The following is a 20,246-nucleotide window of genomic DNA, read 5'->3' as shown; positions in this document are numbered from 1 at the left end:
TGAGCCAAGTCAGAGTGTGCTCAGTCACAAGCATCTACATGGGGACATTGAATATAGGAGTTACCTGAATGTAACTTCAGTTCTATGGAGTTGTATGAATAATTCATGCTAACCAATCTCAGTAATGCTTTTATTTTGTGATGCTCTCAAATGCAGTTCACTATTCATGTCATCATACTGACCAGATCCAGAAAAAAAAAAATGACCAGAGGAAGGAAGGCACAACGGCATCTGATGATGAGTGAGGCACCGAGACCACATGAGGATGTTACTGGGCTCCTGAGAGATTGTGTCTGGATTCACTGTGGTAGGATTGTACACATTTATAAATATTGTTTCCTTGTGTCTTCTTCCTTCTTGGATGCTGGAAAGCCTTTTTTTGATGACACCATAATATCAACTTCACTTAACCTCTTGAAGCGATCAGTGTGCATTTCACTTGTAGTCAATATGATGGCGACTTTCAAAATGTCTCATAAACATTTGTTTAGTTTTGTCTTCTGTTTTATTTTTGTCACAGGAACAGCTATAGCATAACAGTTTCCCTTTCCTTGACAGAGGCAAGAGCTCGGTTACGCTGCAGCATCAGATTGCATTAAACCTACAGACCTCATGTCCTCCTTCACCACCTCCATCAATCTCCTCTGTGGCCTCCAACCTCAGCATCTTCATCTACCAATGTACTGGCTCTCTCTCTCTCCTCTGTACACGTCCAAACCATCTCCATCTAGCCTCTGACTTGGTCTCCTAAACACCTGAGCACATGTGCTGTCCCTCTGATCCTATCATCATCCTGCTCACTCCCAGAGAGAAGCTCAGCATCTTCATCTCTGCTACCTCCAGCTCTGCCTCCTGTCTTTTCCTCAGTGCCACTGGTTCCAAACCATCCAACATTGCTGGCCTCACCACCCTTTTGGACACTTTCCCTTTCAACCTCGCCGACACCCTTTTGTCACACATCACACCTGACACTTTTCTCCAATGATTCCATCCTGCCTGCACCCGCTTCTTCACCTCTTTCTCACACTCTCCATGGCCCTGGACAGTTGAGCCTCAGTACTTCAAATCCTCCACCTTCTTTAACCCTGCATCCTGTAACATCACCTGTCCACTTGGCTCCCTCTCGTTCACACACACATGTATTCCGTCTTACTGCGGCTAACCTTCCTTGCTCTCCTTTCTAAGGAAAGCCTTCATCCCTCTCTAGCTGATCTTCCACTGGCTCCCTGCTCTCACCACAGATCACAATGTCATGCACGTAGCATGACATTGTGATCTGTGGTCATTTTGGGTTAGTGATGAACATGTTGGTTTCCAGAGGTACAGTATGTCTAAAGAATAAATGAGTACCTTAAAAATGTTCAATATGTCCAGCTTCTGATTTCAAAAAGTGAAAACCAAATGTTAAACATATTCATTACTCATAGGGTGAAATATTTCAAGCCTTTATTTCCTAATATTTGGATTGTTTTGTCAAACCTAAAACCAAAAGCCAAATTCACAGAAGTCTCAGAAAATTTGAATGTCAGACCCATAATACTGTAGGATCTTCAGTGTGAACAAGGACACATGTCAAGCCTGTTTGCACTTTGCATCTTTTTGTTTGAGCTTGGTCTTCAAGGCCAGAAGGTCAATGTAGAGGATCTGGTTGAGAACAGCTGATGCACAGAGGATTCCACCATGCACCGCCCCAGCCATGCCATTGCAGAACACATCCTGACCTGCACACCAGCAAGAGCAGATACACATTCGTCACCTGTATGTGAAGTGCATTTGAAAGCAACAGTAACACTCGCCTGTTAGATAAAGACCACTGATGGGAGTCTGTGGTCGAGTGCTTGCAACCGTTTCTGGACTGAAGCGTTCTAAATTGTGCTCTGCACCGTACATCTCTCCTCTGGGGGCACCCAGATAGTGGACATTTGTGAGAGGCGTGGCGGCATCAACCATCACCACCTGAGTGCAAAAAGGCACAAAAGAACATAGCGAATGCAAACCCTATACATGAGCATGGCAACCATGAAAAACACATACTGATGTTTGGATTGACGTGGATGTGAAGCAGTGAGTTGTTGTTTGGGCCTCGTGAGTTTATTTCTGAGGGCGCTTTTGTTGTTCCCGTTAGTCAGGCTTGAGTTTTAATTTCACCTGTTTTTTTCGTGTCCGCACTTTATTCCTTCCTGTTTTTATTGTTGTATTCTTTGACCGTCCTTTCCTGTGTATTTTGTTGTTTCCGTTTCCTGTCTCCTCAAATGCAGCTGGCGCTCGTCGTCTTGTCATCCTTCCATGGATATCTTCCCTCCGACGCCAGCTACGTTTGCCAGATGGTAGCTTCAACTTCCACTCAGGTAAAATCTCTTCTCAGACTTCTACGTTCTCACTCTTGTCCCTGACCCAAATTTCCTTCCACGCTCAAATTCCTCTTCAGCCGTAACTTTCGTTCCTCGTTCTTCCTCGCTCCACTTTCGTTTCTCTCACAGTTTCCATTCAGTCCGCGTGTGAGCTGTTATTTAAGTCTCACTTTTCAGTTATATCTCCGTCAACTTTACCCCTCGTATGCGTCTGTGTATCTACCACCACTGAGCACTGTCTGTTTATCGCCACCTATTATTTATTTGTCTGTCTATTTATTTTGTGCATTCCATCGATTATTATTTATTTATGTTACAAGATTTATGTTGCGTGTTCCGTGTCCTCTGTCGACCGACACTAACTGCACTTGGGTTCATTCATCCGGCAACACAACAGTTTTTTCTGTTTTCAGGTTTTGTCCCTATCCCTGCGTCTTTGTCTTCCCTGCTCCACTTTTGGTAGATTGTGATAAAAACCATGAGAGAATACAAACCTTGTCCCGGAGCTGAGGGAAAATGATCAAGGCCCAGTCCAGTAGTTCCTTCGCCATGCTGTTTTTTAAGTCCAGGTAGTCCTGTCCCCTCTTGCCGAGCTTGGTTCCCTCCCATTCCTCAAACCACTCATAGCGAGCCATAGTGAGCAGCGTCATGCAAGATTTCCCTACAAGTGATATATAAACACAAAGGTTTCACTTCAACTACACAACAGCAGTGGATTGTCCATTAATACTGTAACGTTGCCCCACTTACAGCACTTTGTTTCTGTTACTTACTTTCATTTTTGCGGGTAAAAAAACGTCTACAGTCCACATCATTACATGTAAAAACGTTCCGTCAACTTGCATTACTCGAACCGTGTGCGGCTTTTTTACCTGGGTGTCTGATACTCGATGTGGCATCTTTGGCTGATGGAAAGGTTATGAACATCATGGGAATGTTCCCCAGCACCTGCTCTTTGCTCAGCAATGAGTAGCGCTCCATTCTTATCACATAGAAGGTGGAGGTGAGCGGGGAATGATAAAAGAAGAAATATGTCAATAGAATTCTCTGAAATGTAAAGCCGCTCAAGAATCTTCCACACATTGTTCTGCAGACACATTCTATTACCCTGCATCTGTCTGCTGAAAGCCTAAATATATGTCTCACAGGCAGGCGAGTGAGAGACAGAGCTGAGCCATCGCTTGGTCTGTCCATTGATCGACAGAATCATAATTCAACAATAGTTCTTTTCATGTAACTTCAACCACTTGTTCCTCATTCGCTTTGTTTCAGAGAGTGGGTGAATCACACAACATGCATTGGGTTCAGACCAGGTAAACAAGACTGAATTCAATTCAAATCATGTTTTCTATTTTTCCGTCATACTTTTTTTTAAACACAACAGAAAAACATGACAGTAATTTTTCATCTACTCTTGTCGCTGGCCTACAAATTGCTTAAAGCAGGGGTTGCAGCACTGCTGCAGGCAAATCAAAACAATGTTGAAAAATAAAATGAACTTACAGAGTGTCCAGGTCGTTCTCCTTGTACATCCAAAAGTTGGTGGATGGGATTCCCAACTCCTCTTTGGTTCCATCCAGTCCAACAAACACCAGGAAGGAACCCATACCGTGACGCACCATCCCCAAAAGAGACTGGACCTCTGTTTGCATGACAACATTTATGGAAGAAAGAAAAAACAAAAGCAAGTTGGAAATGACTCCTACCTGACTTCTCTTGTATTTGCTTTGGTAAAAACGTCTGAAAAGTGTTGAAGATTCCAGCATTGGAAATGACAGTCGGCGCATAGATCTTGATCTCCTCCTGTCCCTTTTGCACCGTCACACCTGCAACACACAACAGCATAGTTTGTTGGTTTCCACACATAAAAGCACAGGCCAAACGACTCAAATATCTAACTTGTTTTCCATATAATAAATATAAGAATGATATCAATGACAAAAGTGGATTCTCATATTGTCATATGTGCAATAAATAAGATGAATGACACATATTCTTGTGCGAACGGTCAAAACATTTGGTTATGTGCACTCTGTGAATGAATTTCTTTTGTCAAAGTCAGTATAACACATTTTTCTGGTCTAACCAGTGAAAATTGTACAGTATAATACAGGTTATCCCTATATTTAATGTGTTGATTTTTATGGCCTGGTCTTTGACACATTCATTTAGATTACTTAATAACAAAAAAACAACAACAATAATACATAAAATAATAAAACACAAATGAATTACACATCACATTTCTTTCACAGGGAACATTTTTAGTGGACCAATTCCAGTTGCACCACAATAAACAATGTGATGTCAGAAGCTAAATAGATGGCACTGATGGACGGAAAATGGAAGTTTAAGAAGCTTAAGAATAGAAGCACAGAAGTTCTTTCTATGCTCCTTTTGCAGCAAAAAAAACAAATTTATTTGTGAATTGTAAATGAAGATAGCTCTTTGACACATGTCACTTATACTGTGGATAATTCTATAAACACGGAAAAGTGTGATAGGGCCCCTTTAAACCAAAAGAGTGGTAATGGTTTGGGGTTTGTTTAAAGATATTCACTGATGTGAAGAGATCAGTACTCACCTTGGGCCTTCCCCTGCTGATCCAGGAGAACCCGTCCTACACGCGCTCTAACAAGGACGGTGCCTCCTGCCTTCTCAACCACCGGGATGATGTGGTAGGCAAACTCACTCGCACCACCTCTTGGATAATATGCTCCACGCTTGTAGTGATGAAGAAGGAGGGCATTGATGAGAAAACTGGACTCTTTTGGGGGAACACCTGGAGAAACAGTCATGTTTGTGTGCGTTAGGGGGTTGGCAATTTTGTAAGGGTCAACCAGACTTAAAGTAATGTAGCATTAGGTTTTAACTATCTAACCGAATAATGTTACAGTTATACTTTCCTCTTACCGATTCCTAGTTTAGCTTTAACATATTTTTGTTATAAAGTCCGCTCTCGGATTTCGAACGTCCCAGACGAAAATTTTGAGATTTTTTTGCTTCTGATTTCGAGCGAAAATCCAGAACTCGAACGCCCCCGAAAAAAGCCAGAAAAAACATAACACGCGCGGCTCGACCAGCTGACCCACGACACGCTTTGTTATTCTGTATGCAGACGTGTCCCGTTAATCTCCATTTACTGACTGTTTTTTCTTCATACTGAGGTGTAAAACCTTTCCTGTCTCCACACTGGACCGTGGTAGAGTGTCACAGGGGAGGTGCTGGAGCGCTCACTCCAGGGTTTGATGTCCTGTTGTGGGCTGGAGCTGGGACAGGGATGAGGCCAGTCTGGGACAGAGCGTGACTTGGTTTATGACTTTGTCACAGCCAAACTGCACAGAAGCACACATTCAGAGCTGGACACGCACCGGGCACCTCTTCACTTCTGGAGAGACCTCACTCACTCGGCAACCCCTCCCACATGCAGCGGCCACACACATAGAGGAACAGCCACCTGCAGCAGACACTCTACATTCACTCCTACAGAAGACTACTTTAAGGCTTGGAACGCATTCTTTCTTTTTCCATTCATTGCAATGAGAAAAATCCATTCAGATTTAGAACAAATCGCTTCTCGAACGGTTGTCTGGAACCGAGGTTAGCTTGTATTTAATAATGATGATGATTTCCATATGGAAACATTACCATAAAACAGGTAGGCAGAGAGCGCACGCAGGTCCTTGTTCTGGGTTAGGCTGGAAATTAATTCTGAATGGTTGGTAGTTGCGAGGCGGAACACTGATGAAAGCCTGTATAGCAGTCCTGTCCACAGCATGAAATTCACAAGGGAGTACGGGATCATCTTCAGGACAGCAATAAGCGGCGTTCTTCTGGAAGCTAGCTGAAGGATAAAGCACATAACCAAGATGTAAAAACTTTCATTACTTCACAGATCAACCGAAAATGAAAAACTTAAGATTTGTTTTCATGTCAGCAGATATAATTGTATTTATTTTTTATTTCTCCCCATGAAAGCCACCAATACCAGACCGCTACCATCAGTCAACTTGTGGTCAAACCATGGTGAGACCAGATCAGATAAGAGAGTAAGTTGATGTCACTGCTGGTGCTGAGGCAAAGAGGGACGAGCAGTAAAAGAATTGTGTTTGCACGAGAAGAGCATGAAAAGACTCTCCTCCTCCTCGTAGGTCAAGTTAAATGACACTTTTTTTTTTTTTTTTGGTGCAGGATGTAGGTTTGTTTTTCATACTTGTTGCTTTTTGTCTGTGATTTTCGCTCCACTGGGTCAGAATGTGTCAAAAGCAAAGCATTGACTGTACATTCATATAACTGAGATGCGAAAAAAAAGACCCCAAACATGAAAAACACCGGACCCCAACAAACTCCAACCTCAAAATTGACATAAAAGATATTGTTCAGGCAGTGAGAGCTGTCGTCGGCTGCCAAATGTAACTTGACAAGTAACTCCTAATCCAACTTAGTTACTTTTGAAGTAACTACGTTTTAAAGTAACTACCTTACTTTTTGAGGGAGTAGTCAGTAGTCGGATTACTTTTTCAAAGCACTGTTGAATGGCATTTACAATAAGCAGCAAATTTCAATTTGATCTATTCCAAAAACAAGACATGAGTCAATTGTGGATTAGTTCTGACCTTCATGAGCCTCATGAACTCATCGATGGCCTTCTCCTCTCCGGGAAACTGTTTCTTTAGACTTGCGGCCATCTGCGTTTTCCCTGCATGAATGTGATACTCTCTGATGATGGTAGAAAAAAAAGTGACAGGCACACACGTTACTCTCTGGAAGCCACTTCAGAACGATGGAACACACCTCCCATGACCAGGCTGACCCAGGATCAGCGTGTCAAAGTGGTCCTCCAAGCGCGTGAACTGCAGCTGGCCCTCCGTGATCTGATCCAAAGCAACTTTCAGCAGGCTATTCTGATGGAGCTGGCCCAGGTAATGGATACCTGGTATTGGCGGACAAGGGAAAGAGTCATTTGGATGCTATTAAAAAAGGTAAATATGACGCAACTGAAAGAAAGTTTGGCCTGGAAATAAGCTACACTACAATCATGCGCAGTTCTCTGGAAGACAGCTTCAGGAAGGTTTACTAAAAACCCACATGCATGGGTGCTTTGATCCTGAGCCCAACAGGGAGCCTGACATATTCATGACGGGATTTTAATTCCACTCCTCCAGTCTCATTAAAATAAATAAAATAAACATACAATGGAATATTCAGAAGATTTTTAAAAAATAACTGGTATTACCTATTTTTAGACATGCAGGTAAAAGCACTTTAAAATTACAATTTTCATTTTCAGTTCACAACTTCAATATGTAGAGGACATGAACAGTTTGGGATATTTTTCATATGTTTACACGATTTTGCTGATGCATTCCCCTTTGTTCAGATTTGTCTTTCTTACCCAATAGTCAGGAAATGTGAAAATGTTTCAGCATGATCATTTTGCATAGTTATTTGTAACGAAATGTAGTATATCAATTTGAGATTTTTGTGCTTGTAGTGGGGGAATATCTGAGTCAAAAAAAAGAGATGAGAATTCTTACCAACGTCAAATTCAAAGCCTTTGTTTTCAAAGCTGTGTGTACATCCTCCAGCCTGATCATGTTGCTCCAGAACCAGCACTTTCTTTCCAGCTTTTGACAGAAGTGCTGCTGCTGTCAACCCTCCAACACCACTACCGATCACCACCGCATCCAAAGCAGCCGGGACACGATCCAGACGAAACCCTTGAGAAGATCCGTTTGAAATCTGTCAGTTCTATGCAGCTTAAATCCAGAGATTCTTCAAGGTACATTAGGACATTGTTAGTCTATTTTGAGAGTCAGTTGAATTGACTTTCAAATATTCCTCACCATAGAGCACCACATGTCCAAATCTCAACCTCAACCTTCTTCTTTAGTGTGATGAAAGTAACATAGTAAATACTTTGAGAAGTAAAGCATTTACTACAACTGTACCGACATGGGAGGCTGCGTCACTCTAGGAGGAAAAAGTCCTCTGGATAACTGTCAAAATGTGATGCCTTAGAAGTGAGAACGTCCAGAACGTGAATTTCATTACCTTTTTTCAGCCTTTCGTTCCTCTCCTTGGTGTCATAGACCAATGGTGCTGGAGGCCTCAGACACTTCTCAGTGAACACTTCGTAGCGACGACAAGAGGCAAAGAAGAGCACGACAACCACCAACAGCAGGAAGCCCAACAGACCAACCATCCACCACATTGTGAGAAAAGCAACGGCTCACCCAGGAGGATGCGAAGGGAAAGAGAGAAGAAGCTGAGCTGAAGTCTCTCTGATCAGAAAGACTATGAAGGGTAGAAGCAAAATCTACGTCGAAGTGAGAAAGGAGTGGCGTGGATGGAAGAGAGTGGTTATGAGGGAGAGGAAAGGAACCACAGAACTCATGACATCGAGCCTTTTTACAAAGACGACTTTTTGCAAAGAAGCATGCAAATGGTCAATTCTCCACGGCAGAGACATGGGACTTCAGAAGAAGACACCACGGCTTGTGCCCGATCGTCACTACTGTGAACTCTCTGCGCTCATTGGTTAGTTATCAGCCACTGCCTTGGGATAATGGTGCACAAATGATCAAACTTCGTGTCACGAAACAAAGCAGGCCTTTTAAAAGAAATGTGTCCAAGGACAGAAAAACGTTTTGAGTGAGATAGTGTGTCGGCGGCTTTTCACATACGGTATGGGTCTTGATGAAGGAGTTAAAAATAGTACATTCGGGGCATTCTGCATTTTTTTTGTGTTTTTTTTTTAGTATTATCTTTGTCTTTACAAGTCACTTGTTGACAGCCTAAACTGGATCAGTTCTCACTCCCTCAGATGGCACCACATGTCCCAGATACTGCACTTCTTTTCTCAGCAGGAGACATTTGGATGGGTTTAATTTTGTCGATGACAGACCAGCTGCAGTCGTTCAAGGTTCAAGGCTCCTCAAATGTTTTAGAAGACACTATGATGCCGTCTAAATCACTGTTTTTCAACTTCAACTTTTCAACCATTTTCGAGCCACGGCACCCTTGGTTCATTGAAAACATCCCGCGCTTGTGCTTGAAGTCCTATAGAAAACCCCTATTCTTTTGTGAAGAACTGTAGTTACTGACACTCACTTGTTATTTTGCAATGGTATTTGTTTCAAATGTGTCCAGAAAGGGGCGGGCAATATGGCAAAATATGTCATGATTTATTTATTTATTTACTTACCTTCAATAACTGTTTCGATTTTATCACTTCTCTTTTGCATGATTTTATATTATAGTTATATGTATATTATAGAGTTTTCAGATAAATCCTTAGTTTAGAAGTGAGACGTCGCGTTAGCTGTGCGGGGCTGACGGTCTTTGGCATGGTGGCGGCTCTGACAAGGATCCCTCCCTCCCTCCCTCCATGGTTCTGTGGTGAAAGTGTGTGCTCAAGTGAGAGGCGCATCAGCTTTAAAAGCAGCTGCAAGTTACGCAGTTCAGCAGCTTCTTGAAAGATGGTGACAGGTCTCTAACGAATCAAACCATTTGCCAATAGGTCAAATATTATGTGCATTATTCTATTTTCATTTTGCTCTTTCCTCCATAGACTTCAATGTACTACAGTCTCTGCTTGGTCTGGACCAATAGAATCTTTATGTGTGGACATGCAGCGATTCGCCAAAGTGCAACAACACATATGTTTTTCCTTTCTTTTATTTAAGAAACTTTACAAAAGCACGGACAACTCTGGGGATCGAACTGTCGCGGACAGGCCAGAATAGGCTAATATACAGCATATTCACATTTTCTGCCTGGACACATCTACTGGAATGAGCTGTAAACAAGTAACATGTAGGAATTCAATAAAGTCAGATGGAAATAGAACGAATAAAGAAACTAACAGGAAATTAAATATGCAGAAATAACGCACATGCACACATGCACACGCATTGTTTACAGTGGGGAGATGTGCACCATGTAAAAAATGTTCAGTGTTAAAGAGCATGACTGACTGACTTGAACAAAATCACGTCCCTCAAAAAGCGCCCATCAAGCAGGATATTGTCGCTCAAAAAATCAGAGTGGGATTGAAGTTCATCCAGCCAGGATACAGGCCACAGTACAGGGTGCATTTGGACTCGGACTCGACTCTCCTCAGGGAATCTGCTTCCTTCCCAACATTATCGGAGACCAAAGATTAAGTAGAGAACCAAAATTGAGGAGGACAACAATGTGCCAGTGGGGAAGGAAAGTAGAGAAATTCTATCTTCTTCTTCTATCTTTTTCTCACTGGAATACCTCTAATGTTGCTGGATCACGAACAAGATGGTGCTGGCAGTGTCTCTAAATGTGGCTAATAAACATTAAAAAACAAAATAGCGTGGAGCTGAAAGGCAAAGATGTCATCTCTACATACGTGGACATTACCTCACAATATTTGCACTGAAGCAAGTCCTTTCAAATGATATCAGCCTGTCCACCTCTCTAGAAAACCCATGACACTGGCACCCACTGCGGGTTTTTAGTGACTGTTTCCAGGGCGGCTTTGATGGTTCGGTAAGTCTCATCCAGGTTGTCGTTGACGATACAGAGATCAAAGAGGTGACCGTAGGCAGTCTGGAGTTTAGCGCTTTCATCACATGTTCTCTGGAGTTCTTCATCCTGACAACATGGAGCACAGAACTTGGTGAGTGAAGTGGAAAGAGTTTCATATGCAAAGGAGAAATTGACTTGGATGTGGGAACTAGTTGGTGATACAACAAGATGAAGAGGACAGTTTTGCAAAGTGTTGACTGTTGCTTGTATAGAGGTGAGCAAGATATAAAGTGACTCACTGTCAGAGCTTTGGAGACAATCTCAGCTTCCACTGCCGAGCGATTAATAGCCTTCAGAACCTCTAATTCTGGAGCCTGAAGAAAGATCACATATGGCAGGAACTCTGAGGTCCTTAACACCTTCAGCGTCTGCAAAAGGCAAACACAGACAACCTAAAGACACTGTACACCACATCCAGTAGGCAGAGAATGTTGTCACTGTACATTCACAGAGGTTTGTCGCACCATCTTCATGGGGTCAAACGGTTAAACTTCACCAGGACCTAGTTATTTTGAAGCCTTTACCTGTGGATTTGCGTCCAGAATGCAAATCCGTCCAGCTTCCACAACCTCATGAATGGAGTCAATTTTGATTCCATACAGGTTACCATCGTATTCTCCATGTTCCAGGTAGCATCCATTCTTTATATCTGTCTCCATCTTGCTGCGGCTCGTGAAAGCAAACATGCGACTCTCGCGCTCGCCCTTTTTTGGCTTTCTGGACGTATCTGGAAGAAGTGAGGACTATTCAACAACTTTTCACTCATGATAAAATGAAATGAAATAGAAATGAATCTGAATAGAATTTCGTATTATTATAGATGCACCAAAATTAAAATTCATAACATCCGGTTTTGGCTGTGTCATTTCATTGGTAAAATTCTGCGGCCAAATTTTTGGTGCATCCCGACTATACTATACCATACTATACTATACTATTTACTAATATCACCAATGCTGTTATTACAACTGTAGGCATAAGTAATTATGCAATAATAAAAAAAAGGATGTATTACATGGGATTGTGGTGCCAAATAGCTGTGTATCACTGAGTAAGAGTTTGGTCTTCATCCTCCTCCGACCAACACCCTGAGCACCAATAAGGATGAGAGTTTTCCTCTTGAAAGGTGGGACCTTCGCGACCTCCTCATACAGCAATATCTCATGTCTGTCAAAATCTAAGAAAAAAGGAAGTTAGGAGAAGAGAAATTTTCCCTACAAAAAATGTGTCGATTAATACCTGCATTTCTGGTGGTGACGTACATCACCTTCTTCTTTTTCTTCCCTCCAACAGCCGTGCACAGATTGCCTGACCCACAAAACAGTGTACTTTGGCTACAATGTTGCACCAAAAACCAAAGACGATACACTTCAAATTTGGTTCAAATTATTTGAAAATGATATCATGGCATTTGAAAGATAGTCAGATATATAAAGTTCCTGCAAGAATGACATCGCATCTGAACTCCCCAAATTGGAGGTTTGTGAAAAAATAAACTGTTGACTTGTCATTCCCAGTAACAAGTGGGTGGCTTCTACCTGCAGGAGGCAGCTCCACATCTCTTCTCACAAAAGCTTTCCTTTTCTCCTCCAACATCTGGCTGGGAATCAGCCCTGCGCTGCCCCCCTCCACATGACGAGCCTGGGCAGTCACACACAACAGGCAACGTCAAACCCAGGTTTGTTGGCTCATGAAAGGAAACACTGCCCCGAATAGTGAATGGACTCTACCTGCCACCAGTTCACATCGTCCTGGTTGACTATTTGAAGGATGTCTCCACGTTCAAACCTTAGTCCCACTTCTTTGCAGGGGATAAGGTTATCTTTGGTGGGGTCATAGTCATAGTGGCACTTGAAGAAGAGCTGGAGACACAGCAGTTTTACAACAAATCAACTCATTTAAAATGCGCATGGTTTTGCCTGCATCGATGACTTGTGTTTCAACGACCACTGTACTTGTAGACAAGTTCCACGGACCTGTTTCGGTGCAATTGCCTCATGATAACTGGGGAGTATCTTCAAAACCATGCTTCCACCGGCTGCCTGAAGCTCCTCCTGCAGCACCCTTGGGTCCTGGCCCACTTCCCTTCCATTCACCTGCCAGAAAAATCATCAACTTTAATTCACACATTGCATCCGTAAAGGAAGACACTAACAGGCAACAGGGAAGTCCACAAACTAAAGGAAGAACTGAACATGATGCATGACAAAGCAAAAAAGGTCCAACTTCAGCATGTTCTGCCCACTCAAAAGGGTTTGCTTCATGCTATACGCCAGTGAGAAAGGACGGCATACTCACCAGCCTGCAGGGGGCAGTGTAGCCCCTCCTCTCTCACACCTGTGCCTCACCCTCCATTTCCTATGAGCCTCTGTGAGAAGACAGACAGCACACGTCCGGGTTCCTGCTCTGAGTTTTCATGCAGTTCACAAGCACTTGTCACCCTATCAGCGTGGCTATGGACTCTTTAAGTTGGGCTAAGCTCTTCAGTTAGTCTGTCAACATGCACAGCTCTCCTCCAGGATTGCAGATGTGACAGTGCCAGATGCTCAAGCCAGAGACGAGATGACATGGAGGACTTCCATGTCCCCATAGAGCAGAGACAAAGGAAGTGTTTCAATGCACACGCCAGCATTCAACTAGGACAAAGGGTCCTGTCCAAGACCGTCACATCAGCACTGTGGTCCAGGTTTGAAGGTCTGGTCGCAGACCTCTTGGCAGGGAGTATTTCAAGTGTCATCCACTGGCTCCTCCGACCGCCACCTAGCATGTCATGCTCTCATTATTGCACATTCATTTTGTTACCCTTGGTGGTGTTGTTTCCTGTTCCTGTGGTGTTTGTCACCTCTCCCCAGAGTTTGTGGCACACAGCTGGGACCAATTGGACAACGAGCTCCACTGTACTTCTTCTACCTGGTTCCAGTTTGTCGTGCCAGATGGTTGCTTCACATTCCTTGGTAAAGTTCTCTCTCTCTCAGGCTCTTGTGGGTTTTGGAAAACCAGATTTTGCGTGTGTTGTATTCCGTCGCTTCCTTTGTTGTTTTCCACCATACATTTCCTTTCATACAGGTTATTTGGTTTTTCCTTGGGTGAGTGTTTTTATACTCCCATTTTCTGTTTCTTTGAGTTTTGTCCCCAGTGTGTGTGTGTATTACACCACTGAGCACTTCTGTGAGTAGGGCCTTGTGTGTTTTACTGAGTGCATTTCTGTTTCTCCCAATTTTGAGGCATGTATTTGTTCACCTATTTTCTGTTTTCAGGTTTTTCCCTGTCCCAGCGTGTTTGTCCTCTTGTCTTCTATTCGTGTTTTGAGTTGTGTCTTTGTATTCAAATATTTATTTTCACTTACTCTTGCTGGTTGAGTCCACTGTTTTGTTAAGGTTTTGGATCTGGTCCCCATCATGACACTACACCTTTTTCTAACCTGCAGCTCCCATTCCATTCTGACAGCATGCGTCGCCAAGTGGTATCTTCTTGTCTATAGCAGGGAACAATGTTGTTTACACAAAGTTCTCTGCTCGGATTGGTGACCTGCTTTTTGCAGGAGGCTCGTATAGTCAGGCTGCCTCTTATCCTGTCATCTGTATGACCCTGGCTGTCCTTGACAGTATGTCTCCTTCTGGCTGAAGACAGCCATTCCTCTATCCTCCTCCCAACCTTTGGACTTCCTTTGGGGTAAGGAAGAAAGAGACGTGTGCTGCTGTGTCCTGGTCTTCCACTGTTGACAGACACTCCGTAATATCACCCGTGGCCAGCCGTGGCTTTCAAGCTCTTCAACGTACAACTTGTTGGCCTCTGAGGGTCCAGGTTTGCTTGTCATCTACAACTAGCCGTGGCTGACCGCTTTCAAGTGGCAGCTGGGAATACATCAATACATCAGTCTTTGCTCCTGGTGTATACCATGAAGTGATGCCCTTGTTAGACAGTGGAGCATGCTGAAGTAGGGACAAAGGTTACCTGGGTGAGTTGCACAACAATTCTGACACTGTTGGCCATATTGAATGCATCTTTCTCTTCTTCTTTGCTGTCAAGTTTCACACATCATTTGGTTTTTAATGCCAGTTGCTTTTGAATCACTCTTGTAGTCTGCCATGTTAGACTCTACCAGGGACAGTACGGTAGTTCAAACTTTACCATCATGGTATGATAGCTATTGAAGACAGGTTGCTTCAGATTGTCTTACCTCTTTGATAATGTCTCCGACATGCAGCAGTCCCTGCTGGTCTACCATCCCTCCATGAATAATACGAGAAATCACCAACTCTCCATGGTCAACCTTAAATGTTACACCCTGAAACATTCACAACTTTCCGATTAATTCGACTGTTGGGGAAGACAGTGAAGATGACAGCATACATGAACATAAATAACAATGCATGTGTGCATGCTACCTGCACTAAAAGCTAGCTAAAGAGAAATATGATTTGTCTGTAGACAAAATGAGTGTGGGCAATAATATGACATCAAATCAGCAATAAAAGTAACTGCACCATTTGTTTCCTTCAAGTCAAATCTTATAGATAAGGTGCAGAAACTGACTACAGTTTTTTTGTTTTTTGTTGCGTCTCTCAGCAGCATTCATTCGCTACATTAGCTCTTTACAACAAATAGAATCCACCTTACCATGAAATGTAATTCACTGTCATGTAGAAGAGTCAGCAAAGCCGCAGAATTGCAGTTCGCAATGAGTGTGCAACCAAACTATCAGCCTATTACGTAATGGGAAATTGTGTCGTGCTTTTTTTATTATTATTATTATTTGATAGTCAAAGTCTGAAATATATATATATAAAAAAATAAATAATCTAAACATGAACTTTCTTTGACAAACGTATATACCAAGTATTTGCTCACCTGCAAAATATATATATATATATAATCTTCATTTTAAATATTGGATGGCTAAAATGAAGATTAGATTCCAGTTAAAGTTACTGAGCTCTTCTTACCAGATGCTCTCCCGCCACCTTGCGTATTCCCACCATACGAATGGCGTCAGGAGGAGGATGCTGGCTGGTTGGGTCACATTCATCCGGATCATCATCCCCAAAATAAATCCTCATTGGGGACGGATTGTCATTCACTTGGGCTGCCACTTTATCATGAGTCTCTAGTAAGGACTGTTGACACAACAGACATATGACTGTAAGTAGTGTTGCCTTCATTATTATTATATTTTTATTACTATTATTAGATCATTTTTGGAATCTGTGTCATTGTAAAACATTCAACATTCATTGCCCTTCATGTGACATTACGTTGTGCAATTGACAGTTCTGTTCTTTTGGTGGTGAAGAGAGAAGTGACACTTACCAGATTAAGCAACAGACTAGTCAACTCAGTAGACAAATAAAACAAGTACAGATCGCTTGCGTGCACCTTCCATACCTGAAAATGAGGCAGAGTGAGAATATCAGTGAGTTCAGCTGCTGTGTTGGACGTGTCTTTGAAAGGGTTCAGGTCGCTGAGGATTTCTTGCAACAGCTCCACATTGTTCTTCTGCACAGGAGACAAATGCTGCTCCTCAAAGGTTTCGTCTGACTCCTGGGAAACGACGTGGCACCACATAAAGAACACACCCACATACCCACAAGGCGTATTTATGAACAATAATCCACATAGTTGTGCCAACCCACCAGAGGGTTCTCCATAATCCCCTTGAGGAAGATCAGGTCCAGGTCATTGGCTGTGGTGGAGTTTGTGGTGCAGTCACTCGTCACGTCTGCCACCTGCTGAGCTGTGACAAGGACAGTAAAACTCAGCACAAACATACTTCATGTCCCTTGTCTTCGGACAAATGCATTGTTGCTAGAGTGACACTATAGAGTGACACCATTTGAGGTTGCAGAAACATGCCACAAATCTGGCTCAGCTAAAAGCCTGATTTGAATGGAGACCCCACCTGCTCATTGAGTTGCAAGATCGGACCTAAAGATGTCGACCTCTCATAAAACACAAACTCCTTGGCCATTCTAATTTCCTTTGGCTAAGGAAGGCAGCAGAAGGACAGTCACTCGGTCTAGCAGCTGCTTCAGCCTCTCGCTGGATCCTGGCTTTCCTCACTGGCTGGAGTTTGATTCCCGATGTTCAGTAAATGATGTTTCTACAGTTCCCTTGGCAAATATAAGCTTGACAGTGTTGTGTATATTGCCAACACTGAATACATTTTTATTCTGTTTCGCTATAACAAATGTGGGATGGAGGGCAGTTTGCAATTACAATCTTTTACCACCGGCGCCACCAAAAACATTTTTTTACCGCTTTAAGACCCACATTTTTTTGAGTTTTTCCTTGAAGCTGGAGACTTTATTGTACATATGTTCTGTACGCATTGTATGTACACTAGATTCATTCTCAAAACGTGAACAAAATGTTCTATCCTGTTCAGAGTCTTGTGTCTTTGTGCCTGTGTGTGTGTGTTCCTTCTTTTTTACTCACTGAAATGGCTCTAATATTGGTGTACTAGTACAAGATGCTGCAGGTACTGTCTCTAAATGGAGCTAGTTGATCAACATTTAAAAAAAACAAGTACCATGATGGCAAAAATTAAAACTGTAATCTGCAGATACCATATGTGGATAAGAGGTGAAACAAGAAAATATTCAGAATGTGCTGTCTCACCAGGTTCTGTCCTGGTGGAGGCCACAGGCATGGTGGTTCTGTCAGTCTGTAAAAAAATAGAGTGGAGAAATAAGGGAGGAAAAAAACTCCTGTGTTGTGTTTTACTATCACAGAGGCTGGTGTGAATGGCTAGAAGCAGAACCAGAAGACGGCTCCTTTTACAAACATGCTGACTACATCTGCTCAATACACATTTGAATTTTGTTGTTTTTCACCCATGGGTGATAATAGTCTTAGCTAGCTAAGACAATGGCTGAGTCACCTCACGACTCACATTCATCCAGTTAGCCAGACAGACAATGTAGATGGCAAACTCCATGGTGGTCAGACCCAGGGATCGAACCCACAACCTTCTTGCTGCAAGGTGAGAGTGCTGACCACGAGGCAGCCATGTGGCCTCACATCAGTACGTGTTTGTTTGCAGAAAGCTACAGAGCCCTGGAAGTGACATGCGTGTGTCTAGATAACAGTTATTTCAAAATAATTTAACATAACAGTTATTTCGAGATAATTTTATATGAAGATACAATTGTAAATGTCAGCGCCTGCGTAACTGCCTCTCTGGCAAAGCATTTTGCATACGTCCTCCTGGACGAATAACTTATCTCGGGAGAAAAAAAATAAAGTCATGCATGCCACATGTGGTATTATTTTGAGTAGAAGGCACTTGATCAGAGTGTTAAAAGCGCACAGACCTTGCCGTCAGCAATATTCCGACTTGCAGACAGCGAATGACAACGTTGACAAACAGTTACGAAGCCATGGGAGACAAAGTGGTTACAGGAAGTAATTGTTTTTTGTTAATTAAAAAATATCTCGAGATACCAATCATCATCATCATTATAGACAGTTCTAGATAACTGTTATCTCAGGCTAAAAAAATAAAATAAAGTTATGCATGTCACTTCCAAAAAAATAAACATGTGCATGTCACTTCCAGGGCTCCGTAGAAAGCTTTTTATGATTTGAAATATTTATATAACGTGCATATTAAGCCCTGCACATAAAAAAAGAAGAGTGTTTAAGTTGAAATCTGTCTCTAAAATCAATGAACAGTGTACCAGGATGGAGAGGGAGGGAGAGAGAGAGAGAGAGAGAGATATCCCTTGTTCTGTCTCTCTTTCAGTCTCATGTGATACACTGAACTAACTTTACATATCACACATTACACATCTGGTCAGTCTCAGCCAGGCCTCGGTCCAATGTGGTGACGGGCAGGTTCGGAGTGAAGCCCACTGTGACGTCACAATGTGTTTGACTCAGACGGGGGAGACGTTAATAAAGCCACAACTTCACAAAACTGTGCTGCCAATAAAGAGGAGAGGCGAGAAACCTGGAAAGAAACGTAGTAGATCGAATCCACGCGTCCTTGAATCTTATTTTCAGGACAACTAGTGGCGGAGAGTGTGAGGAGGGTGAGGAGCGCGGTGGTGGGCGTGATTCATTCAGCCACGTATTGTCATAGCAACAAAGCAGTAAAAGAAGGAGACGAACAAAGAACGGTCTTCTCCACACGGTTCCACGGTTTGTTTGGATAGTCGCGTCTGAACCGGCCAGAAAAACCAGCACAAGTCTCGCTCCCTCTTCCCTTGGCAGCAAAACACAAGCTCCAAACCAACGCTTCCAAATCCAACGCAACATATGTTCGCCACACAAACCCTTCGGTTCTAGTGTTTGTGCGTTAACGCTACATCCGTCAGGTCTTTTAGCATCACACAGCACAGCATCCGTCATCAGAATACATAAACAACCCCCTCGTCGTTTGCGTCATTTGTCAGCAGACACAAAGAACACACTTACGGATAGGTAACTACAACGTACCTTCGACTGGAGACGATAGAAAAACATGCGCTACGGATGATAACACCACAGCATCTCAATTGCATGCAGCGACAATGGAATTGTCAAGCCGAGATATCTGACACGGACCATTTCCTTTGAAAATTTCAAAATAAAAGATAAACCCAAGAGGCAATACGAACGTTTCCTTATTCACTTTAAACATTTTACTTAGGCACTGGTTCCATAGTGAAGTTCCATTATCCAAAAAAATAAGAGTTCACGATAGCAACCATTTTTAAAAATTAGTTATTACCTTAAACATTTTTTTTTCACAAGACTATTAAATATTTCAATAGATTAAAGTAAAGTTTGTAATTATATAGTTATATTAATATTTGCATTCAATGTCTCTTTTACCTTTGTTTTTCCTGTATTTGGCCAGTGTTAATGTTCAATAACAAACCTCATTATTATATCAAACAAGATTTATTTTCCTACAATTTTCCTTCAAAAAAGATTTTAACGGAAAAATAGCAATAATTAAAAAAAAAAAAAACTATTTGTTGTATTCCAAATATTGACATTTATGTAGTATGATAAATATTTTTCTCTTCAATTCATCATTTTAACCTCCAATTAAATCTCTTCCGATTAATTATTCGTCTAGTTATGATATTATTAACTATTAATGAGATTATTTCTTTAGATTTCGCCATTCACGAATGACAAGCTTTTCAATTTATTTATGAATTTTATTTTATCCGTGTTTTGATCACATTGGTTTGAATGACCTCATAAGCATTTTTATGTTCAATAATAACATTAGTTTCTGAACTCGATGAGATATTTACACAGCATTATTGACTTGCCTCATCACATGATCATCATTTTAGAGAGGGATATTTACAATGAATCCTGAACTTGCCAATATTT

The 20,246-nt window shown here is 42.2% G+C and overlaps 2 protein-coding genes across 3 annotated transcripts; both read right to left on the bottom strand.

The window, feature by feature from the left end:
• Window positions 1–1,572: 1,572 nt before the first annotated feature.
• Window positions 1,573–8,675, bottom strand: LOC128750508 (all-trans-retinol 13,14-reductase-like). Its single transcript, XM_053850687.1, has 12 exons — window positions 8,406–8,675; window positions 7,889–8,071; window positions 7,146–7,284; window positions 6,968–7,070; window positions 6,000–6,195; window positions 4,936–5,133; window positions 4,058–4,177; window positions 3,855–3,993; window positions 3,224–3,333; window positions 2,846–3,012; window positions 1,797–1,956; window positions 1,573–1,721 (listed from the first exon to the last, which is right to left on the bottom strand). Exons 1-12 carry the CDS (start codon window positions 8,563–8,565, stop codon window positions 1,573–1,575), a joined length of 1,824 nt encoding a protein of 607 aa, XP_053706662.1. The 5' UTR covers window positions 8,566–8,675.
• A 1,342-nt stretch (window positions 8,676–10,017) lies between these two features.
• Window positions 10,018–19,471, bottom strand: mpp2a (MAGUK p55 scaffold protein 2a). Of its 2 annotated transcripts, none has more exons than XM_053851292.1 (14): window positions 19,353–19,471; window positions 17,532–17,577; window positions 16,547–16,647; window positions 16,299–16,454; window positions 15,860–16,030; window positions 15,094–15,201; window positions 12,890–13,009; window positions 12,644–12,775; window positions 12,452–12,554; window positions 12,153–12,221; window positions 11,929–12,090; window positions 11,438–11,640; window positions 11,153–11,281; window positions 10,018–10,979 (listed from the first exon to the last, which is right to left on the bottom strand). In XM_053851292.1, exons 1-14 carry the CDS (start codon window positions 19,377–19,379, stop codon window positions 10,803–10,805), a joined length of 1,704 nt encoding a protein of 567 aa, XP_053707267.1. In that variant the 5' UTR covers window positions 19,380–19,471; the 3' UTR covers window positions 10,018–10,802. The 2 variants fall into 2 exon arrangements, with proteins under 2 accessions (XP_053707267.1, XP_053707268.1); XM_053851293.1 differs by lacking the exon at window positions 19,353–19,471 and adding an exon at window positions 18,763–18,911 and having other exon boundaries at window positions 17,532–17,578.
• Window positions 19,472–20,246: the final 775 nt, after the last annotated feature.

This window comes from Synchiropus splendidus, chromosome 19 (assembly GCF_027744825.2).
Source record: "Synchiropus splendidus isolate RoL2022-P1 chromosome 19, RoL_Sspl_1.0, whole genome shotgun sequence".
Classification (NCBI taxonomy): domain Eukaryota; kingdom Metazoa; phylum Chordata; class Actinopteri; order Syngnathiformes; family Callionymidae; genus Synchiropus; species Synchiropus splendidus.
This window is presented reverse-complemented; position numbering and strand designations above follow the sequence as displayed.